Source organism: Molossus molossus, unplaced genomic scaffold, assembly GCF_014108415.1.
Source record: "Molossus molossus isolate mMolMol1 unplaced genomic scaffold, mMolMol1.p scaffold_m16_p_16, whole genome shotgun sequence".
NCBI classification, from domain to species: domain Eukaryota; kingdom Metazoa; phylum Chordata; class Mammalia; order Chiroptera; family Molossidae; genus Molossus; species Molossus molossus.
This window is the reverse complement of record NW_023425351.1, coordinates 23,365,025-23,385,798: the sequence shown is the minus strand read 5'-3', so window position 1 is coordinate 23,385,798 and position 20,774 is coordinate 23,365,025. Positions and strand designations below refer to the sequence as shown.

The following is a 20,774-nucleotide window of genomic DNA, read 5'->3' as shown; positions in this document are numbered from 1 at the left end:
ATTAGAAGTATTTGTCTACACTGATCATAAAATTACTACTTTAGAGAACGAGGACTTGAAGTTCTCACACCAGTAGACCATGGATAGTCTTCTAAGATCTTTGAGCACTATATTTTAATCCTTTGACTCCTCAATGCACAGCTCACCCAGAATCTGAGAGCTGCACACAATTCATGATCTCTGTAACTGGCTCAGGATCCCAAAAAAAGTTTCTGGGCCTCTAACCTTATTACATTTCTTGGGGGGAAAAATACACATTCTTGTGTTTGTTTTTTTAAAGCAATCTTTGTTGAACTCTGGACATCAAGGGAGAACAGGACTAGAATGTAGGAGAAATGGCTATCCACACCTTGTTTCCTAGTTCCAACAGCAGCTCTCAACACTGGTTCCAGTCAAAGCCCTCAGCAGAAACTTGCTCTGATGATTAGTGATGTTGAGCACCTTTTCGGGTACTCAACTCTGTATGTCTTCTTTGGGAAAATGTCTATTCAGATCTTCAACCCATTTTTTAATCAGATGGGTTTTGTTTTGTTTTTTTCCTATTGAGTTGTATGAGTTCTATATATTTTTGGATATTAAACCCTTATTAGATATAAGGTTTGCAAATATTTACTCCCATTCAGTAGGTTACCTTTTCATTTTGCCAATCGTTTTATTTGCTGTGCAGAAACATTTTAGTTAGGCTCACTTGTTTATTTTTGCTTTAGTTGTCTTTGCTTTTGTTGTCAAATCAAAAAAATAATTGCAAAGACCAATGTCAAGGAGCCTATTACCTATGTTTTCTTCTTGGAGTTTTATGGTCCTTTGTGGTTCCATACCTATTTTAAAATTCTTTGTTCTATTTCTGTGAAAAGTACTATTGGAATTTAATTGAGATTGCATTGAATCTGTAGATAGCTTTGGGCAATGTGGACATTTTAACAATATTAATTCTTTCTTTTTTTTAATTTTGTTAATCTTCACTGAGGATTTTTTCCCACATTGATTTTAGATAGATTAGAAGGCAGGGAGGTAGGGAGAGAGAGAAACATTGATGTGAAAGAGACACATCAGTTGGTTGCCTCCTGCATGACCCTATCCAGGGCCAGGGATTGAATCTGCAGCCCAGGTATGTGCCCTTCACTAGAATTCAACCTGTGACTCTTTGGTCCATGGGCCAATGCTAACCGCTGAGCCAAACCAACCAAGACATAATATTAATTCTTTCAATCCATGAGCATGGACTATCTTTCCACTTATTTGTGTCTTCTTTCATTTCTTTCAACAACGTCTTATAGTTGGTCAATTTCCAGATTCCAAAAAGGTTTATTCTAACAGCTATTTTGTTTTAAAATATTTAGTTGCTTTTATAGAGGAGCAGAATTTGGGAGTTCCTTACACTACCATTTTCACTGACATCATTGCCTATCAATAGTTTTAATATCTATACCAAGTTCATTAAAATTTATAGAAAACATATTCCTTTGAAAGTATACTTTTATTATTTATGCTTTATTTTAAATAATACTGATAGACATAAAGCAGACTTAAGGAACAGTTTGGCATGCAATAGATTTAACAATTTTCACTGAGGTCAAACAGTGTTGTACCTTCATACCCTTGCCTTAAAATTTATGTGCACATACTTTCTTTTAATTAGTATATTAGATTACTTGGTTTGACACCCATTGCTAAAGCACCCAGGAAGTATTGATCTTTCTCACTGATTTATTCATGAGTGCTTTCATACCTGTATTTATTCAGTAACTACTTATTAAGCACTAGTCTATCAGTCATGGCTATAGGTACAGGGTATATGGCAAGTAACATAGACAGAATGATGCCATGATTTTTTTTTATCATCTCTCACAGTATAATGTGAATAAGTATCCAATACTAAATAGCTATTGAGTGAATGAGTGGGTGGAAGAAAAGTTATTGATCATTATGATTCTAGTGCCCAGGAACAAATTAGTTGAAGTTGCATGAAATAAGAGGATTAAGTGGAAGATTTTCCATGGAAGAAGAGAGGTTTTGCAGCTGACCTGGAAGATAATTCTGACATAGCCTCATTTTCTCTTGTTTTTAGTGGAAGGTTTTAGAATTCAGGAAACAAATTAGTGCTTGATAGAGATTAATTTCAATTTATCTTGTGAGCTTGAATCATCATTTTGCCTTGTAAATATTTACAATTCTTCTATTAGCTATGCATTCCCCTGACATTTACACTTTATTCATCAGCAGCCTCTGTTATGACCTGTAATTGCTAATAATTATGGGTAAAAGCACCACAGCTTGGGGTTGCCACAAATCATTATGGAAATGACACTCCTTTCTGCTCCTTGTGAAAACACCTTTTGACTTACTTTCATCTGTCTACTCTGAGGCAGATCACTTCTTTAGAGATGGAAGATGAGTTCCAGAAAGTTCCATGTAAAATTGAATGAAATAGAAGAATCAATTGAATTCCTGTTGCTCTATGAACCAGGATATTTGGAACCTTGCCATCAAGGAGAAATTAAGCTCACCCATGAGGCACAGAGACCCAGGTGCTGATATATAAAACTACTTCACTCTGATTTTGTGGTCTCTGAGACGTTAAGGAAGAGTTAGATCTCATTCAGTAAGTAGGCCAGCATTTTGTTAGTTTCTTGCACCAAGGGAAATCAGTCAGCCTCCCTTTTGGGCATTCTAATCTTGTTTTTATCTAACTTCAAAAATGTACATATCAGTGTAAATAAAAACTAACTTTTGAGTTACACATGAGATTTTGAATACTCAAGACTCACATTCTCCAAATTGCATAACTAGCTGTATTTTCTACAGTTTTCCCTTCCTTATCCACTAACTACTTCTCACTGGAAGGTCCCACAGCCCTACAAAATGCACCAGGTCCCAAACTAAAACTATGACCTTTCCTTGCTGATCTGTCCCTATTTACTGGCTCAGTGTACATGATGCCCTGTCCAGCTAAGTGACCAAACATTTGAGAATGATCCTGAAGAAACTGAGAATATAATCAAGGAGAAACCCAGAGGCAAAATCTATTTGCTGACCAATTCATTCTTGTATCTGATAAACATTAGCATGGTGCTAGGGCTGGAGAGCAAGGAAAACAAAGCACTGTGCCTTTCCTCAGAGAACTGATCCAGCGGAAGAGGCAGACAAGAAAGGAAGGAACTAAAACCTGTAAGGGTTTTATGCTCTGATGGCACAACACAGTGGGCCATGGAGCATATAGAGGGTCTCAAGGAAGGCCCCCCACAGGTCTCCCTCCTTCCCCAAACCCACCTAAATGGCTCCATGTAATCTCTCTCTCTCTCTCTCTCTCTCCTTGGACATTCTCCTTGAATCCAGGCCCTAACTAGTTAGAAGAATGCAATTCTATAGGGTTTTTTCTATTGCTTCTTATGCATTTGTTGCGGCACCCAGTACCCGTGTGCCAGACCCTCACTGAATACTTTACATGTATGCCTCACTTAATTCTCAGCAGTTCTCTGAGCTCAGTATCATTAACTGTATTTTACTTAGGAAGAAACTGAGACTAAGAGAAGGGATTTGAGTCCAGGTTTTTCTAAATTCATACCCTGTGCTCTTAACTTCTACTGCATACTTAGAATTCATGGCAACCAAGGGATTTTAGTGTTAAAATCTACGTGGAACACCTTTAAAAGAATATGTAACTTCCAGCACCACTCCCAGCACCTCCTACCTGCTTTGCTTTATGCACAGCACTTACAACATCTAATAGACTGTATATTTCACTTATAATTAAGCATTCCCACTCCCCCAGCCCAGAATATAGGCTTCAGGGGTGCAGGGATTTTTCCTGTTTGCCCAGCACATAGTTGGTACTCAGTAAATATCTGTTGAATAATGAACAGAACTTGATGCTAGAAAGCCATTAATGATTGTGAGGCATATAGTCGGTACTAAGTGCTCGGATCAGCCTTCTTGGCATCTGCTATAATTCGGTAGCACTAGGAGGTATAAATCAACAGTCTTTGGAGTGAAGAAGTTTTATGCGCCAGTCAATATCAAGAAAAGGAGGATCTAATCACACACTCAAAGTGCTTGCTGAGCAGCAAATTATATTTACCTCTTTCAAGTTACTAAAAGGAATACGGAACAGGCAGCCTTGTTTGTTTTAGGGCTATGATGGGATGTGGATGCATCTTTGAGCCATTACAGTTCACTGTTCATGGCTGGGAGTTTGAGCACATCAGGGCCTTCCTGGAGGCATGGACGCAGCCTCCCAGAAGTCCCCCAAGCCTGAAGAACCTGTCGGAAAGGAATCCATGTCATACACCCTGCTGGGGTAGCCACGGCTGGGTAAGTCTGATGAACCAATGGGGCAGCCTGATGGAAGCCTATCTGGAGGTGGGATAGGAGGCTCCTTGAAAAAAAATGTCATTTTAGGGAAGAAAGATCCAGGCATCATGAGCTTGACCAAGGAGCAAAGTTTTATGAGTCAGAAAAGATGGAGATTCTAAGTATAGAGTCATTACTGCTATTCTCTGACTCACCTCTGAGCACATGTTTGGGTCCTATAGAAAGACATCTATAAGAAAAGATGGAAGGAGCTTTTCTAACAAACCTGGACACTCACTGGAGGCTTTAACAGAGGGTATCACAAAAAGGAGGGAGCCATCCCCTACATCCAGCCTTCTACCTCCCAGTGGCACACAGCCCAGCAGGCACTGGTGACTCCCTCAAGTCTCAAGATGAATGCCACAGGTGGCTTCTTGGCCTGGAGGAGTAATCAGAAGACTTGGTCACCGAGTATTTAGCAAGGAGCACCTGTTATACCTGCCAGGCATGGCACAGAATAGCAGAACAGCTCTGCCCAGCTGAGAACCACAGGAGCTGCAGCAGCAGAGCCTACCCAGCATGCCCAGGGTTGTGCCAGCAGTGGCCATCAGCATGCCCACTGGGAGGGAAGCAGTATCATTAACAGGATGGAAACCTGATTTGGTGGAGCAACACTGCTACATGGGGATGAACTCACTCCTGGGTCCTGGGAGACTTTCCCAGAGGAAAGTCTAGAAGGACTTGGGTGGTGAAGACTTTACAGGGAACCCAAGTTCTTGAGTTCCCAAGTTCTTGCATCGTTAAGAGAAGAATGCAAGTTCTTGAGTTCCCTGTAAAGGGACCACAGCCTGGTATTGGGGGTTAGAGAATAATCTTTGAGTATCTTATTTCAACAACCGGCCCATTTGTCCTACCATTCACCAGTGTCTCGCTCCTCCTCTCCTTCTTCCCCAGGTTCCCAGCTCAAATTCCTGTTGCCTCAAAGAGACTACTTAAATTAGGTGAAAGGGGTAAATATGCCAGTTTAAAGTTACGGCAAATATGTGCAAGATGGGTAACTGCTTAGCCTTTTCAAGTGTATTTGATTAACTCAAATAAGTCTCCTTCAGAGAGCGTGAACAAGTGAAGTAAAGACTTTTAGGCAGTGGGAGAATAGGGAATACTATTTGCTTATCTCATGCAAACACTGTTAGGATTAAGTGGCATGGCCCAGCAATGAGAAATTTGGATTAAATGAGCCTTGAACTTCAAGCTCCTTGGAATGATTATGCTGTGCAATATAAACAGCAGATTTATTCCATAATGAAGGCCGTGCATGAAACTCATACATACCATGAGTCTCATCTTGTGAGATGGCACTTTTGACATGGAGCAAAAAGTCACTTTATGCTGGATAAATGGTTTTTGAATAGAAGCAGCAAATGGCTGGGTAATTTCAGACTTTTAAGGATGATGAGGATATCTATCCATTCATAATAGTACCTGATGTTTTCATTGTGCTTTTCCACAAAGGGCTCCACATGCTTTGAGAAAAATGATCTCATTTCTCTTTATAAAATCTCAGTGAGACAAGAGCTTCAGTACATGATGGATTGATATATAAGCCTTCCTCTTGTCACTCCTCCCAGCTGTCCTTTGAGGTAGCTGGGGACTCCAATTTACCAGCTGAAAAATGAATATGGTTATACTATTGTAGGAAAAATGATGGAAGAAAAAAGATGCTTTACTTACAGGAAGATTTTATGATAAAGATTTACAAATAGATACAAGATGGGGCTGAGATAGGTCTGAGGCTGCTATTTATGTTAAATTTTTTTAAAGTAATAAAGAACTAAAGACATTATTTCCTTCCCAAATGTTGCCCCTTTTCCTTCCCATAGAACTGGATCTCATGGGCCTTGCTAAGTTAGTGGGTATTTGTGATTCCAGATCTCTAGTCAGAGTCTGCTAGACTTGTGAGAATCTCTGACCCAGCTGGGCCTGTTAGATCCTTGCTCCAGAAATTTGGAATAGAGCCACAGCAAAAACTTGGACATGGACAGGAGCTAAGATAATTTCCTTCCCCCCACCTCTCTCTACCTTTCTGGTACCATGGGGTTTTCCTGAGAAGCTCGAAGTTGGAAAACACCCTAAATATTTATCAACAGGGAACTGATTAAGTCATGGAACATTTATGTCATGGAATGTGATGCTGAAGTGTGAAAAGAATGAAACTTTTTATGAATGGATCATTCCTGAGAATGATCTCCAAAGTACATTGTTAAAAGAAGAATGCAAAGTGCAGGATAAGAGTGATAGTACACCCCCATTTGTATAACAAGGAAGGAAAAATATACTGTATACTTAGAGCATTTATATTTAATATAATTATTATGTTAGGGCTTAAGTCTATCATCTTATTTTTTTCCATTTGTGTCCTCTACTTCTCAGTCCTCCATTTTCTTTGTCTTCCTGTGGGTTATTTTAATACTTTTAAAGGTTCCATTTAGATTTACTCATAATGTTTTGGTATGTATTACTATATATATATGTGTGTGTGTGTGTGTGTGTGTGTGTGTGTGTGTGTGTGTATAAATGACTTATCACAGTCTACTGATATTGTTTTACCAATTTGAGTGAAGTGTAGAAACTTGACTCCCATTTGGGTCCCATTATCCTCCCCAATTTTAGACATAATTGTCTTGAGTATCAGATGATGTTATAAACTCTATACCAATCATCATATGTGTTAGGACTTACACAGACAATATAATTCCTAAAGTCCATTTTGCAAACCTCCCCACCCTAGGAGAACAAAGACCAAACTTCCCACCACAGGAGAACTGGCCAGACAAAAAATGCATCTGGACACCAGCAACCAAAGAGGCACCCAATTGCACATCTGCATTTCTGTAGATCCAACCCCCTGCTCAAACCCACCAACCAAGACCCCAAAACTCACTGACTAACAAAAGCTTCCAGCCAGTGGATGCATATAAGGATGAAATTCCAGCTCCTAGAGGCTGCCATCATCAACCCAATACCCCATGGCTCTGTGATGTGTAGCCCTTCCCTTTGGATATACCCATCCCCCATCCCCTTTCTTTAAATAAATTCAATTTTTCTTTATTCACTGTCTGAGATTGCTATTTAGCATGCCTGCACACATGGAACCACTGACTTTCACCTTTCAATGTGTAATTTAGAAAACTCTTGAGGAGGATAGACTATTGTATTTATCCATGTTTTATTTTCCTTGCTTCCTTCCTGATGATCCAAGATTCCTTTCTTCATCATTTTCTTTATTTAGAAGAATGTCCTTTAAGAGTAGATCAGCTAGTGATAAATTCTTTTAGTTTTCCTTCATCTGAGAATATGTTTATTTCCCCTTAATTCCTGAAGCATAGTATCACCAAATACAGAATTCAGAGTTGACAGTTCTTTTCTTTTAGCACTTGAAAAATGTTGTGTTACCTCTTTATGGCCTCTGTTGTTTCAGATAAAAAATCTGCAGTTATTTGACTTGGTGTTCCCACATAAATAATGTGTTGTTTCTTTGTCTGCTTTCAAGGTATTTTCTTTGTCTTTAGTTTTCAGAAGTTTAACTATGATGTGTCTTGGCATGGATTTCTTTACATTTACCCTATTTATTATTCACTCAGGTTCTTGATCTATAGGTTAATAGATTTTGCCAAGTTTGGGGAATTTTTAGTCATTGTTTCTTTGAATACTCTTTCAATCCCATTCTCTTTCTCCTTCCCTTCTAGGACTCCAATGCCATAAATGTTGGACCTTTTGTTATAGTCTTACAGGTTCCTGAGACTCTGTGGTTTGTTTTCAGTTGACTCTCTCTCTTGTTCAGATTGGCTAAGTTCCATTTTTCTGTCCTCAACTCCACTGGTTCTATCCTCAGTCATCTTTCTCTGCTACAGAGCTCTTCCAGTTATTTGTAGCATTTCTGTCATTTTTGAGTTCTGTTAATTTCCATTTGTTTCCTTTTTAAGAATAACTTCTATTTCTTTGGTGGAATATCTTTTTTTTTAATTATTATTTGTTTCAAGAGAATTTATCATTGCTAAATTTTTTTTTTTTTTTTATCCTCACCCGAGGATATTTTTCCATTTTTTGTACAGATAGAGTGGGAGGGAGAGAGAGGAAAGGAGAGAGAGAGAGAGAAACATCGATGTGAAGGGACACATCGAGTGGCTGCCACCCGCACGACCAACCAGGGCCGGGGACAAACTGCAACCGAAGTACGTGCCCTTAGCGGGAACCGAACCCGGGTCTCTCCGGACCGTAGGCCGACGCTCTAACCGCTGAGCCAAACCGGCCAGGGCTAAATCTTTTTTATTATAGTTATTTAAAAACACTTAGCAGATAAATCCAATATCTGGCTCATCTCAGTGTGGAAGTCAGATTATGTTCTCTCATGAAAGTTGTGGTCTTTTTAAAAAAAAAAATTTATTGGGGTGACATCAGTTAATACAATTATATAGGTTTCAGGTAAACAATTCTATAATACATCATCTGTATATTGTATTGTGTTTACCACCCCAAGTCAAGTCTCCTTCCATTACCATTTATCTCCCTCATTACCTTCTTCTACATCCCCTCACCACCACCCTTGGCAATCAACACACTGTTATCTGTGTACACAAGTCTTTCTTTTTTTTTTCTTTGCTTAATCCCTTCATCCTTCTCACCCAGCCCTCAATCCCCTCCCTTCTGATAGCTATCAATCTGTTCTCTGTATGCATGAGTCTGTCTCCACTTTGTTCATTTATTTTGTTCATTAGATTCCACATATAAGTGAAGTCATATGGTACTTGTCTTTCTCTGACTGGCTTATTTAACTTAGCATAATACTTTCCAGGTCCATCCATGATGTTGCAAAAGGTAAGATTTCCTTCTTTTTTATGGCTGTTCTGTGTACAATGATTTTCATCTAGACATTTTAGCTAGGAGACTGAGTCCTATTTATATATATTTTTATTTTAACGGGCAACCACTCTGGGTTTAACATGAAGTTTCTAGCTTACTTTTGTGGACTGTGGTTCCACTGACGATCTAATTTTCAGAGCGTCTGTGGTGTTATTTGCATTGGTTTGGTATGTCTCCTGCCTCTGGAGCCCTCACTGGCACCATTGGTACTAGTTCAGGAAGTGAAAAGAGCTTCCTGCCTGGGTTGCCTGGTGCCTTTAGGTGGGAGAAGGGAATCTCCAGGCTGCAAAAAGCACTTGCTGGGCTCAGACTGTGTTGTGGCATAAACCTTCTTATTAATGCCCCCTGTCGAGTAAGGTCTCTGGGTGAGAAAGGGGAGTTTCAGGCTGGAGGGAAAGTCCTCTGCACAGTTTTGTAATAAGGACTTTCAGTTGATCCCCTTTGCTGTTTCTGTTGGGCTTGTCTATAGTTGCTGGCAGGGCTCCTGTTCAATTGGGAGGAAGAATAAGATTCTACCTGGCTGCCTTCTATTGCTGGAGTGGGTGTCAGGAAAGGCCAGGCCTGGGTTATCTTCTCTTGGGTGGGGAGTCATAAGATGCCTCACCACTGAGTTGTTCCCTTGTCCTGTGTTTCCTAACTAATTCATCTTCTCTTTCCACCTTTCAAGGTTCTGTTTTAGTTGTCTCTTGCATTATATCCAAGGCTTTTTAGTCATGCTTAGCACATGGAAACAGAGACAAACCTATACCATCTTGCTGGGACCAGATGGTCTGTATATATGCTTGTGTAGGTAAGTATAAGATCTCTCTAGAAGGATACGCAAGGAATTGCTTTCCCTGCAGGTTCAGGAACTTGGGGATCTGAGGTATGAGGGAGACTTTTTGTATATCTATTTGATTTCATTTTAATCAGATAATATGTTATCTATTCAAAAATAAAAATAAAATATAAAAGGAGAAAAAATGTCTTCTAACTCAGCCTTGTTTCCAAGAGCACAACCAAGGATCAACAGAGGTCAAGCACCGTATGGAATCAACAGTCGGTAATTTTATTAAATTTCACTGACTTCTAATTTCACTGTATTTTGGCTGCTTTGATCCAGATCTCTGAATATAAGAATAATATTCTCAGTAGATTTTTCAGCCTGCTCATATACTTCAAATAACTTGCAGAATACAAATGTGTAATTTAGATAGAAGCAGATGCTTTTGGCAGCATACTAGTACCCTAATCAGCTGAAAAAATAATATTTGTATGACATTAAAACAAAATTAATAGGAAGGTGCTGATTACATGAAAAGACTTTAGGTTGTAATTATTAAACTTGTAAACAGCTCGGCATAATTAGTGCCTTAATTAGAATATGACCTGAAATTTTAGCTTACAAAATTAATAAAGGCAATTAAAAGTCACATTTGTAAAGTGGGTTTTAAAACATACAAGGCAGTTAGGTATCACTTATTTCTCATTTTGGAGAGCATCTTTGTAGGTATTAGGCTTACAATACAGTTACTTTGATTCCCAACTCCCACCCCAGCACAATGTCTCAGCCCTAAAGCCTAAGAGTCAAGTTTAGTGACTCATCCAAGGACATCCACACACAGTGCTGAGCAGCTCCCAGGCACACTCCTGGATAGCTCTAGCACACAATAAAACAGAAAGATTCTTTCTCTCCCCAGCACCTTAACTGAAATATAAGGTACAATGTTGATATTGACTTTGATCAGACTTTACCATTTTCATAGAACTGTTTGGATTCAAATGGCAATTTTCACTTCTGTCATTTATTCTTCAATACATGCTTCTTGAAGGCATTTTGGGTACTACAGTTTACCACATGGTGAAGGTTCCAATCCAAAGCTAAAGAATTTTACCATCAGTAGATAAAAATGTAGAATTCAATAAATTTTGGATGGCTAGTGATTTAGGAAAAAATAAACCTGAAATCTTACCATTATTCCTCACATCAAACAACAAATCAATCAAAGATTTAATATAGAAAAAGTAATACCAGCCCTGGCCGATTTGGCTCATCAGTTAAAGCATCTGCCCAGGGACTGAAGGGCCATGGGTTTGATTCCCAGTCAAGGACATACATCTGGGTTGCAGATTTGATCTTGGCCCCGACTGGGGTCATGTGGGAGGCAACCAGTTGACATGTCTCTCTCACATCGATGTTTCTCTCTCCCTCCTTTCCACTATCTAAAAATCAATGGAAAAATATCCTCAGCTGAGGATTAACCAAATAAAATAAATTAATAAATGTACTAGAAGAAATGAATTAATATTTTTATAATATTGTAATTGGGAGAGGCTTTTAACCATGACAGATAAATTAAAATCCACAAATTTATCTACTAAAAAATGTTAAACTTACATACATCAAAAAACAAACAAGCAAAAAAATTCATAAGTTTTACAAACCTAATGCAAGGATTCAAGGCCAAATAAGAAGTAACCGATTAAAAATAAACTTTCATTTATATTTTGATTCATTTTTCTTTCTAAAGACACAACTCTATTCCTCAATAAATAAGAAAATAATTGAAAATATACATCATTATTTATATACAAGGAAATTAATAGGAAAAAAGTAAAAGAATGTACATGTTTAAAAAATAGCTAATAAAGTAATTAGATAAGAGAATAGCCATAGCATTAAAAATCAGAATAGTTAATAACATCAAGATATTTTTATGATAAAACCCTGTTAAAGTGAAAGATAGAGAACATAGATGAATCCAATGTGATTTTGAAATTTCTTATCTAAACAGGAAAAAAAGACTAGAAAGAAAACATGTCAATGATAATTATCATTAAGGTAGAATTATGGATAAATATTATTGCTTTTATTTTTAGTGGTTTCCAGTTTTTCTATAATAATTAAATTAGTTTTGTATTCATTCCTTTAAAAAAAAAATGCCTTGGAGCTTTAAAGGAAAAGATGTTTCAATTTTTCCCCAAAATAGCTAACTTGAAACTAGAGCTAATATGAAAGATCAAAATTAAAGATTTAAAAAGTATTGTATACAATACAGCAACAAACCCCCATTTATTTATTTATTTTTAAATCCTTCTACCAGATTCACTGAAACAATATCATATGGGTTATGGGCTAAATCACAACTCCCAGTCATTCACAATGAGATGTCTCTTACCCCCGCCCCATCTCTCTCTTTGGAGGCTTAGAACATAGGCTGCCCTTTCCTAAGGCCGAGCATCATGAGACAATTCTTTCATAAAATCGATGTCTGTCTTTCTATTCCTAACTGCCTGTATTTATAGAACAGGAAACATGAGCTCCAAAACTGAGATTACCTGGTCTTAGCAGGAAGCAAATGTCTTTAATTGGAAACACTTGCCAATCACAAAATAACTATCACTAGAAGTACAGGAAATGTCATCACTGAACTGCCTTTGTACCTGTAGGTTTTCTTAATTTCTTCATTTGATGCTCCCTTATGCAGACCAAGAATTTCATATAGAGCTTCTCCAGAGGTCGACATACTCCGTTGTCTTTGGGTAGGTACATTACATGCCATTTTCTCAGGCTGTAAAACCAAAAGGGGGAAATAGCCATGAAGGTTATGCATACTGGATCCCACTCTCTAAAGGGGAAAATAGTTCATTTCTGATCTTTTGTAAAATGACAACCTGAAGTACATTTCTGTGTCAGCTGCAAAATGAGGGGAGGAAAGGGTTAGGATTGCCAAAAGTAGACCTTCAAGCCAGTATGAAAGGCCACAGGCAGCTATGCAAATAGCATATGGCTTTGTCCACATGGTTAAGTAGAAGCAAAATGTTACCTAGATTTTTAGCTATTTCAGAATTATTAAGAAACAATCCTCACAGGTCAAACATGTGTAGATTTATTTTTGCCAGGATTTGCATAACTCTCTCTTTTTTTTTTTTTTTTTGGTCAGCTTTCCAAAGTTAGCCAGCAATGGAAATAACCATCCATTTGACCCTATTAGCCTAGCCATTGTTAGGGCAAGGGTTTAAAAAAATAAAAACAAAACAACTTTTTGTAAGTATCAAGGAACAATGTCCTGGTCTTATCTGGGAGCCCTGTAACCGTGGGGGTGCTCATGGCTTCTGCCCCTGAGAGAGCTCCTTTCCCTGAGGTCTATCCGGAAAGAGTTGTGCTAGTCCAGGTCCCAAGGAACCATCTTCCTGCTACGTCCTGGCTCATGGAGGGTCACCCAGAGTAGCAAGCACACTGAGGAGCATTTCTGCATCTACCACTTAATCTCTGCAAGCCTTAATGTCTGCACCTGTGATATAAGGATAAAAAAAGCCCACATCTAGAAATAATGTATATAATGTACCCAGGATATAATGAGTTCAAATGATAAAGTAACTTTCTATTAAAAGCAGCACAGTGTGTAATTCAGAGAGTGCAGGGTAGTCAGACCCTCTGGGTTGCAATATTGGCCTTGCCATGACCCAGCTGCATGACCTTCCCCATCTGAAAATTGGAGGCAAAAAAAAAGTGCTTAAATTCATGGAACTGTTGTAAGAATTAAATGAGTTAATATATTAAACAAGAATGGACACCATTGTTCATAGCAGAATTATTCATAAAAGCCAAAAGGCGGAAACAACCCAAATGTTTATAGACAGATAAATGAAAACGTGGTATGTACATACATACAATGGTATATTTTTCACCCATAAAAAGAAATGGAATTCTGACACATGCTACAATATGGATAAACCTTGAAAACCTTATGCTTAGTCAGGGGTGAGGAACGCTGGCCCTCGGGGCCTTATAAGGCCTGAGAAATCATTTAGTCTGACTCTGCCAAGGCAACTGCAGGCAGGACTTGAAATTCAATAAATCTGCCCTAGCCAGTTTGGCTCAGCGGTAAGAGCATCGGCCTGCAGTCCAGAGAGACCCGGGTTCAGTTCCCGCTAAGGGCATGTACCTCAGTTGCAGTTTGTCCCCGGCCCTGGTTGGGTCATGCTGGTGCAGCCACTTAATTATGTCCCTTTCACGTCGATGTTTCTCTCTCTCTTTTCCTCTCTCTCCCTCCCGCTCTATCTGAACAAAAAATGGAAAAATGTCCTCAGGTGAGGATAAAATAAATAAATAAATAAATAAATAAAATTGAATAAATCTAGGAGACTTTTTCATAGCAACATAAATGTATATTCAATGAATCATAATAAATTTTGAGAGACAAGCAAGGAGTGTCCATTAAGGATAGACAGGACACATATGAGTATGTGACAGGACAGACACATGTACTTCTCGTAGGCTGCCTGAGGCCTGTCTGCCTATATCACGGTGACTCAGAGGACAGTCGGTGCCAGGCAGGCTGGAAGTGTACAAGCTGCGAAAGTATTAACAGACTGGCAAACTATGGCAATCTGGTGATGATGAGACAAGATGCAATGAGGTGATTCCTTGAAACATTGATGACCTTGCCTCTGATGACTGACAATGATGTTGTCAACTTCTTTGTCAGCACAGACAATAACTCCGATCCAACCTTTATCCACACATCCACGATCAATAATCCTCACAAAAACTGAATCTCAGATGAAGATTAAGGAAATTACAGTACATAGAAAAGACCTTAGGAGTTGATGATATGAACATTGGATATTTTCTAATCCAAGATGCAGGATTAGAACAGTGATCAAAGCAAAATAATCACCTAGCTAGTGACATACACACTGGATAGTTATTAAAACTTAAGCGGTGTGACATCCTACAAATGGCAACTACAAAGAGAAGACGATTTGATGTAGAGTGTCAATCTTTCCAAGAGAAATGGACAAATGATTATTTTTTTGTTGAAGTCAAAGGCAAACCTATGTGCCTGGTTTGTAGCAATGCCTTAGCAGTAATGGAAAAGGCCAATCTGCAGCGTCATTATAGCTCAAAACATGCTAACTTCAATGAATTGAGAGGTCAAATGCATCTGGATAAAATCAATGCTCTTCAGCAGTGTTTGGAATCACAACAAGCCGCTTTCACTAGACCTTGTCATGACAGAGACACCGTTATTCAGACAAGTGATATAGTAGCCAGCTAGTTGCAAAGAAGCCGAGGCCTCATGTAGAGGGAGAGTTTGGGAAAGAGTGCATGGTGGCTGCTGCAGAGTTGTTAGCATCAGACAAAGTAAAATTGTTTCAGAGTGTTAGTTGGTCTCAGAGAACCATCTCAGATTGGATCACTGACTTAGCACAAGATATTGAAAACACACTGAAGGGTTCTGCAGATTTCCCATTTTTCTCTCTGGCTTATGACGAGACAACGGACATAACAAATACTGCCCAACTAGCCGTTTTTGTTTGTGGGATAATTGCAGTTTGACACGCGAGAGGAATTGCTGTCACTGGAAGCCATGCAGGGCACTACAAGAGGTGAGGACTTGTTTGAGAGACTTGTTTTATCAATGGAAAAACTTGAGCTAAAATTTGAAAAGTTAAGTGGCTTTACTACAGACGGAGCTCTACCCATGGTTGGCTCACAAAAAGGGTTAATTGCATTTGTCAAGAAAGAACTGAATCATCTCAGTCTTGATCCCAGTGATTTAATTACATGCCACTGCATCATACACCAAGAGAGTCTCTGTGCACAGTCATTCTGGCTTAACAATGTGATGTCAACAGTAGTGACATGCATAAATTTTGTCAAAAGCAGAGGGTTTAACAGCCACAGTTTAAGGAGTTACTGAATGATCTTGAGTCTGAGTTCGGTGATCTTGTTTATCACTGTGAAGTACAGTGGCTGAGTCTCGAGAGCATGCTCATGAGGTTTTACGACCTGCAAGATGAAATCAAGCAGTTCATGGAGATGAAGGGAAAACCTGTCAGGGAACTCAATGATAGCAAGTGGCTGTGTGATTTAGTGTTCACTGTGGACATTACCAAGTATCTTTCAGAGCTGAATGTCAAGCTGCAGGGCCCCAACCAGGCTTCTCAACTCCCTGCTTTCAAACGTGAAATCATTTGAAGCTAAATTAAGGCTGTGGAAAGTGCAACTTGAAAGGAATAACATGGTGCATTTCCCCACTCTGGAAGGACAAAAGCCTTTTACAACACTTGAATATGCTGGTGAATGTGTGAAAGGAACTGAGGCATTTAATGAAAGATTCAAGGATGTGAAAAGTAAACAATTGGAATTGAACACCTTTCCCACACAGTTCAACGTGGAACCAGCTGATGTGCCTGGCAACCTACAACACGAAAATCACTCAGCTGCTAAGGGATGATGAGCTGAAAGCTAGGTGTAACAACCTCCAGCTGCTTGAGCTCTGGAAACGTTACCTAAGCAATGATGAATTTCCCACTTTGAGGAGACATGCACTGAAATACGTGTCTGTGTTCAGAACAACTTATTGCTGCAAGCAGTTCTTTTCAAAACTTACCATCGCAAAGAGTTAACTGTGCTCCAGACTGACTGATGCAAACCTGGAAAAGCAGTTACGTGTAGCAACATCATCAGTACCAGCTAACATCACATGACTCACCAAAGAGAAGCAGTTCCAGCCATCACATTAGGGGTGAGTTCATTAAATGACCAAATATAGCAGGCTAATTTTTAAGTTGATAATTTTGTATGGCCCGAGAATGATGTTATAAATATCTAAATGGCCCTGTGCTAAGTGAAATAAGCCAGCCACAAAAGAACAGATATTGTATGATTCCTCTTATATAAGGTACCTTGAATAGGCAAATTCATGGAGACAGAAAGTAAAATAGAGGTAGCCAGGGGCTGAAGTCGGGTGGGGAATGAAGAGTTATTACTTAATGGGTACAGAGTTTCTTTTGGGGGATGATGAAAAAGTTCTGGAAATATACAGTGGTGATGGTTAAATATCACAGTGATTGCACTTAATACCACTGCACTGTATACTTAAAAGAGTTAAAATGGTAAATTGTATGTTATGTTTTACCATAAAAACAAAAACAAAAAACATGAAAACTACTTAGATTGCCAACTCCTCTGACCAAAAATTTCTTGAAAATCATCATTCATCTCTTAGTTTGGGGCCTTGTGTGGCAAGTGCTATGAGTGAATAAATGTGAATGAGTGACTATAGCTGGGCCCAGAGTACGGTGGCAGGGATGTGGGGACCCTCATGTCCAACATAGGGAATCTACAGAGACAGCGGTGGCAGCAGCTGAGCTCGACAGGGTTCAGGGTTGAGTGGGCTCCGTGTGAGCCAGCTTCCCAGATCTGCTCCCAGCAGGCTAACGACCAAACCAACACAGGCAGGAGCAGAGCTTGCCCAATGTTGCCTGGTGAATCAGGATGGTTTTGGAGGCCTCCGACACCCCAACATTGTACAGCGAGTGCTTGTGGTACTAGAGAATTCAGTTAAGGAGAACAATGTAAAAACTTAAAAATGTTTTTGTGAGCTTTTAGCTTCTAAAAGTCAGATCCAGGCAACAATCCTGCATCCCTGAAGGTGCTAAGGACAACCCTGACCTACCCGAGGTTGTGACTGTGGCTTGACTGTAGGGTCCCCACTCAATTAGCTCTTCATGAATGTGGGGCCTCTGGAGGCCAGAGGAGCTCTAGTCCTAAATCCCTGGTTCACACAAAAACAAGAGGAGAAAAAATTCTGGTTTTGCCTGCCACAAAGCAGTATCTAACTGATGTCCATACTCAGTGAATTGTAGTACTTCTTTTTATTACTGCTCTACTTTAACTTTCTCACCTACCCGTGACAATGTCCCTAGGAAGTAAGCAATTCAAGGCTTGGGGCTGTGTCATTCATCCCTATGTTCTAGCCCTGTGGCTCAGCCTTGTCTTGGAACCGCAGCCCAGCTGACTATTCACAACAGAAAGAAAAATTGCCTGAGCAACTGACAACCCCCCTACTTCCTTTCCTGTCCCCTCTCTCCTGCTGCCACCACACACATAGGCTCAGGATACTGATGTTCTGCCCCACACATCCACCTAATAGTCCCCAGTAATGGAGGTAATCGGCTGACTTCTCACAAGTCACACTCTATGCCATCAATGAATGGAATTTGGAAAGTAGGGATTTCTGTGTGGCTTGGTGAACAAGGAATAGGGCCACAGTCATTATGCTTGTCTCTGATATTTTAAGAACTCACTGGATAGCAAGATCACCAAAGTTACTAAGCATATATCAACATAAGGATTCAAATGTTAGGACTGTAAAATATGAAATTAGAAGTAATCTAAGCCAATTTAACAAATGTCATTTGGGGCATTCTGGCCAGAGATTATTAGAGTAAACAACTTACTAATAGCCCATTAGCTCCCCTAGCTGGGGAATTCTTAGGTTTCCACGAACACAGATGCTTTTCCTGAGGTCTACCTCAGTCTTACCTGATCTCAGTAGAGACCAGGAGTGGGTACCTGACCCAAGCCAGACCAATCAGAGTCCTTCCCTAGGATTTTTTTTTTTTTAAATAAAGGACAATCTCTCAGATGGTGAAACCTGTAAAATGTAAAATTTGGATGTTATTGACTGGCCTGAAATGAGAGATTGAAATTGACTCACAGAAGAGGAGCAGCAGGAAGAGATGGAAGGGGAGCCGCAGTGGGTTCAGCCCACTGGTCCTGTTGTTTCTCTGTGCCCTTAACCTCTTCCTCTCCTACAGTGTGTCAGTCAACCCTTACTTGTATTGAGCTAATAAAATTCCTCCCCACACACAAATATACACACATTTTTTTTTCTTTTGAGCATACTTTAGCTAGAGTTTGGTCACTGTCAACCAAGACTCCTTACTCTTATGTGCTCTCTCAATTAAACCAGTAGTGGTTCGCTGAACATCTCCAAGGCAAGCTAATCCATTGTGGATTTTTCATAAATCACTGCATGTACTCTTCCTTTAAATTGAATGTGGCCTCTAGGTACTGGGGAATAAATACTTTGGGGAAATAACAATGATATACTAAGAGATTCAAACGAAACAGATTCAGATGTAGTGTGTAGACATTACTAGTATGGATAAAAGGAGCAGTGATAAATCTAGGTCAACATTCTTTCATAAAGAAAGTCAAGAGAACTAATAAGAGATAGAAGTATGGCAGATAGTTACCTTTGCTTTATCTATTTTTCGCTATATTCAGCATTCAAAAGGAAGTTTCAAGTTGAAGGGGGAAAAATGTATTCGCTCTTCATCATCTGTATCATGAAATAAGACAGTTGTCATGGTTCCCATAAATCAACAAATAGTCCTAAAATCCATCTTAACAAGGCACAGACATGCACAATTTCCACTTTGGGAACATCTTCCTACAGGACCAGCTTTGATTCCTTCTTACTGGGTCTTGCCATCACTAATCCGGGAAAAAGATTTACAGATTACTAAAGATAATCTGCTAAGAAGATTATGATAACACCCACAGCAGACAATTCAGTTACTTACTCAAAGTCTGCACTATAGGCTGGGTCTTTAGGGAGATTGCAGATTAACATGGGATACAAAACTGAAAGCCAATAATAAAACTAGTGCTCAGGGTTAAACAAGTACTGAGTATAGAGGTCAAACAGAACAAGAAGGAATCTTCTGGAGGACAAGGATTCAGCTTGTGCCACCAGAGTCCTAGCATCGTGCCTGGCACATATTGGATATGTGATAAATGTCTATTGGGTACCTAAATAAAAAAAGTGGTTAACTTGAATGGGAGAACTTCAGGAAAAGATGAAATCTGAGCTGATAATAAAGCTACCAGTTGTTTCTATAGAAGTTGGCACATCCTTCTATTATGGCCCCTGTATCTAAGCCTAACCTTGTATCTTCATGGACTTGGTGGCCAAAAGAGGGACATTTTGACAGTTTGGCTGGCATATTTTTTTCTAAAGACTGTCTCCCTCAAAGTTATCCCCGGTGTGGAACAGAAGAGATGGGGTCAGTTGGGGGCTACCTTTCCAGAGAATAGTGCTGGAAACAGCCTGGAATTTATCCTTGCCTGTCCTGCGGCCACGGCTCTACACACTTCTCTTCCCAATGGAAAAAAGGGAAGGCAGCTGGCATCTCTCCAATAATTTCATACATAGAAACTCACACCAACAAAGACATGGTAACTGGCCATTCCTTTGGTTTATGTATTTTTTCAAATCATCTCTTCAGTTATAAATCTAATCACACTGTAATCTGTACCTAAGTGAAATATGGTGGCTGACTTGCTCTGTGGGGTATATTGAATAATACTCAGAATGGGTTGTTACAGAGAGTTTGGAAACTTTTTTATTATTTGTATCACCTTCTTTGCCCCATTCTCCAAAGATTTCCTTTCAGATAAATGTCTCTTAATTACAGTATTTTTTAAAGCCCATTTACATCATTATTGGAACAGAAAATAAAGAGTTGGTCAATGTGGTTAGTAGTTGGCTCACCACAAGCTGCAACATGAAGGAACCTGCAAGGTTGCTCCCTGTGCATTCGCAGCAACAACCTGCTGCTTTTTCTGTTTCCTTGCTGAGCTAGAAACCAGACTCTTCATATATTATTGATATAGACCACATTTAGTTTCAAATTCAATAGAGTAATACATTGAAACCTTTAGTTGTTTTAATGTGTGAAAATATATTATGCCCTGAGAACATACAAACTACAGAGTAATA

General features: G+C 39.3%; 1 protein-coding gene and 1 long non-coding RNA gene across 2 annotated transcripts in view; one reads left to right on the top strand and one right to left on the bottom strand.

Annotated features, from left to right (window-relative positions):
- The window catches only part of DNAJC5B (DnaJ heat shock protein family (Hsp40) member C5 beta), a 95,585-nt gene that overhangs the window by 41,514 nt on the left and 33,297 nt on the right, over positions 1-20,774 (bottom strand). The window contains exon 3 of the mRNA XM_036264173.1: positions 12,634-12,761. Within this exon, the coding sequence (XP_036120066.1) occupies positions 12,634-12,752 (119 nt within the window). The 5' untranslated portion in view covers positions 12,753-12,761. The remainder of the gene's footprint in view (positions 1-12,633; positions 12,762-20,774) is intronic.
- LOC118631672 overlaps positions 8,035-20,774 on the top strand; it is a 78,399-nt gene continuing 65,659 nt past the window's right edge. Inside the window, exons 1-4 of the long non-coding RNA XR_004959886.1 lie at positions 8,035-8,098; positions 9,143-9,165; positions 9,878-10,000; positions 12,678-12,732. This is a non-coding gene — a long non-coding RNA (uncharacterized LOC118631672). The remainder of the gene's footprint in view (positions 8,099-9,142; positions 9,166-9,877; positions 10,001-12,677; positions 12,733-20,774) is intronic.